At 29.6% G+C, this 8,566-nt stretch overlaps 1 protein-coding gene across 2 annotated transcripts; it reads right to left on the bottom strand.

Moving 5' to 3' along the window:
• Positions 1 to 3,601: 3,601 nt before the first annotated feature.
• Positions 3,602 to 8,146, bottom strand: LOC109800833 (sulfite exporter TauE/SafE family protein 3). 2 transcript variants are annotated; one of them, XM_020361733.3, is made up of 12 exons: positions 7,533 to 8,145; positions 6,481 to 6,640; positions 5,949 to 6,149; positions 5,805 to 5,869; positions 5,533 to 5,560; positions 5,355 to 5,434; positions 5,195 to 5,281; positions 5,057 to 5,110; positions 4,683 to 4,904; positions 4,287 to 4,380; positions 4,033 to 4,173; positions 3,602 to 3,947 (listed from the first exon to the last, which is right to left on the bottom strand). In XM_020361733.3, exons 1-12 carry the CDS (start codon positions 7,740 to 7,742, stop codon positions 3,862 to 3,864), a joined length of 1,428 nt encoding a protein of 475 aa, XP_020217322.1. In that variant the 5' UTR covers positions 7,743 to 8,145; the 3' UTR covers positions 3,602 to 3,861. The 2 variants fall into 2 exon arrangements, with proteins under 2 accessions (XP_020217322.1, XP_020217323.1); XM_020361734.3 differs by lacking the exon at positions 5,195 to 5,281 and having other exon boundaries at positions 7,533 to 8,146.
• Positions 8,147 to 8,566: the final 420 nt, after the last annotated feature.

The raw sequence follows: 8,566 nt of genomic DNA, 5'->3' as shown, positions 1-8,566 counted from the left end.
TTATGCATTAAAAAAATATTTGAACGTTAACTTCGATAAATTTCTACTATTTAAATTGATATAAACTTTAAGTTGAAATAACCTGTTTCAATAAAATTGGCCTTTGTGGCCCAATCCAAAATATAATTCAATTAACAACGTCTTGTTTATATATTATTTTATAATGTATATTTGATATTTGATATTTAAATTGATTTGAACCCGAAGTGTTCCCTACACTTAATTCAGTTAGATGCTACAAAAATAAGAAGAAAAAAAACTTTATTCAGTTGGAATCGATTTTGTATAGATATTGAAGTGATATATATAGTAAAGATGATACGGAAAAATAGTAGGCAAATATAACTTTTTGTGTTAATATTTTTTATTTTATTTTTAATAATGGAGGGCTAAAGTCCAAGACTAAAAACCTCAAAAAAAAACAAAAAACAAAAAAAAAACAAAAAAGACATAGCTAAAAGATCGACAAGTAAACCAATTTAGATCTACAAAAAAGGGAATTAATAAATATGGACACCCCTCAAGTAGAAAGCGTCATTTCTTAACAAGTTATTAACAATATGATTTGTTTATTAAAAAATACATTTACACATCACTTTATGATTATTTCCAATAATATTAACCACCTTATTTACTAAAAAAAATAGTCGGAGTAATGCTTATAGCATTCGCTATTTAAGAATTGGACTATCAAAGTAGAATCAGTTTCCACCAAGATAGGGCTTGCAAAATTCTTTTGTTGTATTATTTTGAGACCATGTGAATAATTCAAAGTTTAACTTGAACTACTAAGCAATATCCTAAATCACGAGAAAAGGTTACATCAAATCTCTCAAGATTATTTTGAATAATACTTTTATATGAAGCAAACTCATCACTCACAACACTATCACAATTTAATTTAAAACAAATCTAGAGGAGAAAATTTCCACCGAGTGAATTTACGGCCCTTCTTATAAATAACACTACAAACTTATGTATTGTCACTCTCAACTTTACAAATCTCATAAGCATAAGCTAGTATTTTATGTATATTATATATCAGGGTTAACACATATACAATATACATAAATCTTAGGTCTCATGATTTTATTTTTAATCATCACTTAAAATATTTTTTACTTATAAAAACTATAAATATGTTTATAAATTCATGTCCATCTTTATATTTAAAAAAATGAGACTTTAATTCATGTCCAAGGCTACAACAAAAGAGACTCTCCAATCATCCAAGGCTTGCGAGACATACCTGAGATTTATCACAATCCAGTCGCACGTATCATTAATACAAAAATTCAACGATCACTTGAGGGCAGTCACGCATGTGTAATAAGGTTTCGTCCTCCTTCAAACAAATGGGACATGCAGATAACACTGTCATGTCTCTATATATGAAACATAACAGAGTTTGTCATTAAACTTACAGGAACATCTCGCCACAAGAATGTTTTAACATGTTGTGGACCTTTGCAATCTCTAATATATCGGAAAACTTAGTGTGAGATGGGGTAGGCGGGGGTATGGGGATGATGTCATAGGCACTCTTCATATTGAAGGAACCATCTGATGAGGAATTTCAAGCCAAACAATCAGGTTCCTCATGCAAAGATGGAGCACATGCCCAGTGATAAGCTTCCAAATTACCCCAATAGGTAGTAGGTGCTTTATACGTTGTAGGTCACACTCATCATGTTCATTGACATATCTGGATATTATACATATTCACGTTCCTATGTTAGGACGGGTCCCGTAGCAATATTAACAATTGCTAGACAATTTGAGCCAAAAATCCAACCAAAACAAAACTCGAGAGCCATCACCTACCCTCCTGATGATATATATTCTGCTTCACCAAACCCTACATGTTACACATGCCTCTCCAAAAGTTGGAAGCATGAGGTTTCACCGTAATAATTATTTGGGATTTAACATACTATATTCCTCTTCTTATATTCAAATTTGGTTGATTTGCTGCTCTAAAACTCAATTATACATTAAAATAATATTTGATTAATAAAAATTACACTTTACGAATATAAATTAGTTTTTAATTATGAATTTTAAAATACTATACAAAATATGTTTATAGACAAAAAATATATATATTTAAATTTGGTTGTTGTCTTTATAAAATTTCATGCTCCAAGTTGATTTGCCAAAAAAATTAATATGTATAATTTTTTTTACTTTTAACATGTCATTCATTTGACTTTATATACATTAGGGCGAAAAAAGGTATTTCGTACCTATGCTAAAAGAAAAAATAAAAATGGTAAGTAATTTTGATAGAACAAATGATTATTTAAAAAATGTGACGGTGATTAAAAGATAACTTATAATGTTAAAAATATTTTTAAAATATATAAAAAAAAGTATATCCTCTTTATATACTAATATAAGAATAAATATTATTCTATTTTTAGCTGTATAAAAAAATTATTTATATATACATTAAATTATTAAATATTAGTATATTAAACATGTCAACTTTCTTGCCTTCAACCCAGTGGAGTCTGAGTTAGGCACAAAGTTAAAGCAAATTAGCAAATTATTAGTGGATTGAAGTTTGAATTATGAAACTTTATCTCTCATTTTTTTGGGAGCAAGTAGATTGACTTGATAAGTTGAATTCGCTTTATCACCTTGATAATAATGACCTGTAATCAGGGACGGATGGACTCGGTGCCTTGGTCTCCCTAACTTTTTTCGATTACAAAATTTTTAAATGTATTTCAATTAATTAATTTTATTTTGTATTTATAAAATTTTAACTAATTTTAATTAATTATGTATATTCAAAAAATTTTAAATATTTTTTTTATATCCTTTATTGTGGAGATAAAGGTATTTTTTTTTAAAATAATATAATTTATTTTGTTTTAATAGACTTTTTCATTTTATAATTTTTTATTGTTATATTAAAGTTAAAGTTAAACATAATTGTATTTGCAACCAAATGGCTTTGTTAATATTCTTATTATACTTATTTATTAAATAAATGATATTTATTAACATTTGTAAATAATCTAAACTTAAGAAATTTATATAAAGGATAAAAAATTTAAACACAGACATATAACCTTTTATTTTATTTCTATCATTGATATATTCATATTCTCTTTCTTTTATTCTAATTTGTTTTCATTGTTTGTATGTAACATGTTTATTTCTAGTTTAGTAGATTCTTATGATTAATTAAATTTTTTCATTAAAAAATTTATGTAAGTATCAATTTTTACTATTTTTTTTAAGTTATAGATAATATGTGAAACTAATAATGAATATTTATACTATTGAGTCTCTAAAAAATTGTTTAATTTTCTTAATGTAAATTTTTTTGACATATATTGTTAAATTATTTTAAAAACACACAATTATAAATATTTTTATAATATTTAATATTTATATATTTATTAAATAAATTTTAATTAATTTTTAAAATTGTCATTCGACTCTCCCAACCTGCATGACTCTCCCCACGTCTTGATTTTCATTTTATTAGCTATTGATTAGAATCCTTTGTGTTTTTAGTTTAATCGTATTTGATATTGTACTATGAATTATTGTTAATTTGACATTAAATAATAAAAAAACATTGGAATTTAGATCAAGTACTTGCAGAAATTTAGAATAATTCAGCATCTAAAACAATGAATATTCGGAATAATTCAGCATCTGAATTTCCCTACAAATCACTCCATGACTTGGCAATAATAAAATAAATGACATTTAACAAACGCGATTGAAACAGCCAAGGCTTGCCAAGAAACAAAAGTCAAATTAGGTGACCTCGGTTCTCAGCTTTGCTACGGAGCATGAATAATATAACGTGAATACGACAAAATAACCTTCCAAAATGTGTTATGACCCGTACTTGCAGAGATTCTCAAAGCCCATGTATTCATGATTTTGGATCTTGTGTACCATATTTACAATGCCAACTCCACCTAACACGTGAGTGAAAAAAAAACGTTAATACACGTGAGCCTTGTATTTATCCAAAAATCAAAACAAGAAAGTTGAGAAACCCACCTAATGAGATTGCACTGACAAATATTGTAGAGGCTAGAATAAATATGATAAGAGATGCTCTCCCAAATAGGATGATCAGTTTCCTCACAATATGCTGTCCAACGAATGCAGCAACAGTAGCCACAAGGGTGAAGTAAACAGCTGGAGCAACAATTATCAAAACACAGCTTAATTAGTGGCAATCAAATAACTAATTGAATCATAATTATTTGGACAGAGTGTACATAGTTAACTAGAAGTTCTCATGCACGAACCATAAGGGACTGGAAAACGTTTTAGCAAGTAGTATTCTATAACAGACATAGATGAGGAAAAGGTCATGGCAAAGGTGGCTGTGGCACTTGACACCTGCACACAAGAGGGTAAATATTGTTAGTAGCAGAACTTCAACTTCTACACCTTGCTTCCCCTCCAAGAACCAAATGCAAAGTAATTCTACACTCAAATACTGGATGATTTCAATTTTCTCACAAAACCATGAGTGAAATAAGTAAATAATATCATAGAAGAAGAGATTGTGGCCTAGTACTAGAGTCAGAGAGTAATATATACAAATTTTAAGTTGGAACAGTATTATCGTCACCTCATACAAACACTAATTCATGCAGAATTGGTTTCTATGCTATGGGAAGCAAATATTTGATACTGACCTGAGGTGGGACTCCCAACTCTAGAAAAAGCGGACCCATAACAAATCCTCCTCCTAGTCCCAACAAGCCACCAACTAAACCAGCAAGTATACCAAAGACACAATAGATCACTAGCTGAAGAACAGTAAAATCTTTCCCTTCATCTCCCGTGGAAGCAATTACTCTACGTCCACTGAACAATGCAGCTGCCTCATATGCAGTTACCCCAATTGAGATTGGAACCTGCATGATACATATATAGAAAACATGCTTCAAAGTTCAAACGGTTTCCAAATATTATTGTAACAGGCACTCAGATCTACTTTTAACATAAGCACTATGTCATGTCATGAGCAATCAATAAAAGCAAACACTTATGAGAATAACCAAATTACCTGTAACAAGTTCAGTACCCAATATAACGTTGAACAAGTACTCGTGTAGGTTTCCTGTCAATGGGAGATTATTGGTCTCGAGTTAGATAAACTTGATGGTGTGAATTATTACTTGGCAGTAGATATGAAAAAGCAAACCTTGACAATCTGTAGTACAAGGAATGAAACCCAAACAAATACAAGAAGTCCAAATTCCTTCCAGTATACATTTTCAAGAATAGTCACCTGCAAAATCCTCATTGTTAGATAATGAAAATCACCCTATGCACATGAACTCACTAGAGGAGAGAATAATGACCTTATTTTTCTTTGTGTCCTTTTCAGTGCCACTATTTGGTCCAGTTGGAAGAGGTTTGTACTCCACTTCAGTCCCGGAACCTACCAAAAGGAAAGTTGCATGTTCTTTATCATCATAAAGAAATTGATCCGCAAAACTTTAATATGATTTATTGTGTTAATCAATAGTCTAAGCTCACCGTTTAACTCTTGTCGCCTTGCGATCTCCTACATTGAAACAAAATGTGTTCAGACAGTTAGCCATAAATTCTAGATTGAATACCAAAACACACATCATTACACAATTAACAAGAAAACCTTCATAAGTGATCTTCTATGGTCAATATATTCAAAGACACACCAAAACATTACTTTCTTACAGTTAAATAATATGGAATCTGTTGTTTGCTATGGTAAAATGTCAGTGCTAAATATGCAAAGAAAACAATAAACATGATTAATTAAAGAAGACCTTTTTCATTATGGTTTCCTTTTTCCATGTTTCAACTCCCTTAAAGAATGCTTTTGTTGATGTGCCTGAAAGACAGTAAAATCAATAAGAAGTGTAGCAAAACGAAGAATGACTAAATGAAAGCAAAGTTACAATGATCGTTACCTAAAAAAAGAACAATAAGCAATATAGTGACTATCCAATCAGGAAATACAACGTTGAAAACCACTCCAATGCTGATGCCAAGCATGAGCATTGGTTGAATGAGAAGTGCCAAATCATAGTCGATGATTGGCATATTCAACGTTGGATGCCTTAACTTAAGGTTGTAGTACACAGTTGACACAGCTGCACCCATGATCATGCCTGTCACAAACATAACACTTGATTACTAAAGGTGGTAAAAAAGTTTAGAAATATAGATGACTACGTATTTTTCAATTTAATTGAAGAAGAAACAAAATAAAATAAAATCATTTATGAAAGCAATCTTTTTTCTTTTTCATTTTTCTCTCTATCTTTCCAAGCATAAGATTATGCCCGAGAATATTGTGCTAGTTCTTTATGATGCTAGAATAGTTAATTTTGTTACTATCAGCTAAAGGGTTGGGTTTAAATAATGAAAAATATTATAGAAAAAGAAAATATTTATTTTATAAAAAAAAAATATAAGAGTGTGACAAGGAACTAATCTTACATTTTGAGATAGCTGTTGATGATTTTGCATCAAATCCAATGATTAAGCTAAGCATAGGAACGAATATGCCACCTCCGCCAACACCACCTACACTTCCAAACGCAGCACCACAAAACCCAACAAAAGTGCCCACAACAATTTGCCACCCAAATTTCATATCCTGCAAAAGTAACATCCAACATAACTTTTTCTTGGCACCTTATCCATGCAATCACAACAGAGATAATGACAATCAACCAACAAAGTCTATCCCAGAATGCGAACAAATCCATGACCAGCAACTTTTCAGCCTAATACTCTTTTCTATGTTCATTCTTTTCGAGATCCTACAAGTAATTTTACTCGGACAAAATTACTATAAACAAGTTTTTTGTTGTTGTTGTAAATATTCCATATTCAATTTACACAAGAGGGAAAAATTAAAAAAAAAATAAAATCAAGAAGACATAAATAAGAATTTATTTTTATTTAATTAATTAAAAAAAAGGCAATATTTTTCTTCCACTCTCTCTTTCATTTAAATTCCAAAATTTTCTTGAGTAAACTAGAAATTTTATTTTTAAAATATTACTTTCTCTCCAGTGGTTCATAAAGTAAAAAAAAAAAAAAAAGAAGTTAAATAATCCTAAAAAAATTGAAAATCATGTAAAGTACTACTCTCTAAATATTAATAAACTTTTGAACTTAATCTCTATTCTTTATTGAAATATATTAATTTGAAGACTAAATAATATTCCACGAATTACATAAATGCTTTTATTGAATAATAATATAGATGGTGAAATTAGTGGTGGATTCAAATTTCGTGTCTTCCCCATTGTTATTCCTCCGATCCAATCGAACCATCAATTTCCCAAAACATATCAATCAAACAAAGCGTAAAGAGAACACATAAAAAATAGTCAAATGAACTTATCCAAATCATAACTCCAAAGATAAATAAACAAAGCAAATAAACTCTTTGATTTTTCCCTTGCCTTTGGCTTAAAGTAATAAATTTTGACGAACCAAAAAAAAAGTAATAAATTTTCAACACGAAAGGAAGAGCTTACCGGCCACACGTGATGATAACCTGATTCCTCAGATTGCCATAAGAAATTCACAGCTCTTGTGAGAAAACTCTGTTCACGTTCTCGGGTAACATTGAATCTCGGCACTTCCATTCTCGTAATGCTCCTTTCCGCAGAAACGACCGCCAAAACCGATGCAAAACCGAACAACACCATCCATAAGGATCCCATTCTCGTTCCAAACTCGACCATAATGTTTTTTTTTTCCAACCCCGCTCTCTTTTTTTTTTTTTTTCAAAACAAAGATTAATAGAAACCTTGGAAATGTTTCACCTTGCGGTGATCAAATATCTTGTCTGGAAAGAACTGGGACAAGAAAGAGAAAAATGCGGTGTTGATGTTTGGGTGAAGGAACAAAGATGGTTTTTTCAGATGAAATGAATGAGCAACCTCCAAAGGAGTTCACTTTTGCGTGATTCAAATATTTAATAGAAATAAATAAATAAATAAAGGTTATTGGGTGGAAAATGAAAAACAAGATGGGAATGAAGAATGAGAAGAATTTGCAGAGAGTGGATTTGTGAGCAGCGAAGTGCGCGCTTGTTTATCCCTTCTCTTCTCCTCTCCTCTCGCGTGTGATATCTGAGTCATCTTTCTCATACTAGCTACCATTTATAAAGACACAAAATAATTGAGATTCACGATCTTAACAAATATATAAAAGTTAGATTTAATTACAAGTTTATTCTATTTTTTATTTATTTTTAATTTTCTTTTTTTTATTTAAAATATATAATATTTTTATATTTTATAAGATAAAAATTTAAATATTTCTATTTTAAAATAATAAAACTAAAATTATATATCGACAAAAACATATGATTTATGTTTAAAAAGTAAAATAATTTGTACATACAGACAAATAATGCAAAAAGGTTATACATTGTTGTCCAAGACATGTATGATAATTATAATAATTATTTTATATTCATTACATAACTGTATTTGGTTGAAGAGACTTTTTATGCTTAAAATCGTGATTTTTAATTAAAATTTATTTGTTTTTGTTGGTAATA

This window comes from Cajanus cajan, chromosome 6 (assembly GCF_000230855.2).
Source record: "Cajanus cajan strain Asha chromosome 6, NIPB_CcT2T_4, whole genome shotgun sequence".
Classification (NCBI taxonomy): domain Eukaryota; kingdom Viridiplantae; phylum Streptophyta; class Magnoliopsida; order Fabales; family Fabaceae; genus Cajanus; species Cajanus cajan.
The sequence above is the reverse complement of the archived record's forward strand: the minus strand, read 5'-3'. Positions and strand labels throughout refer to the sequence as shown.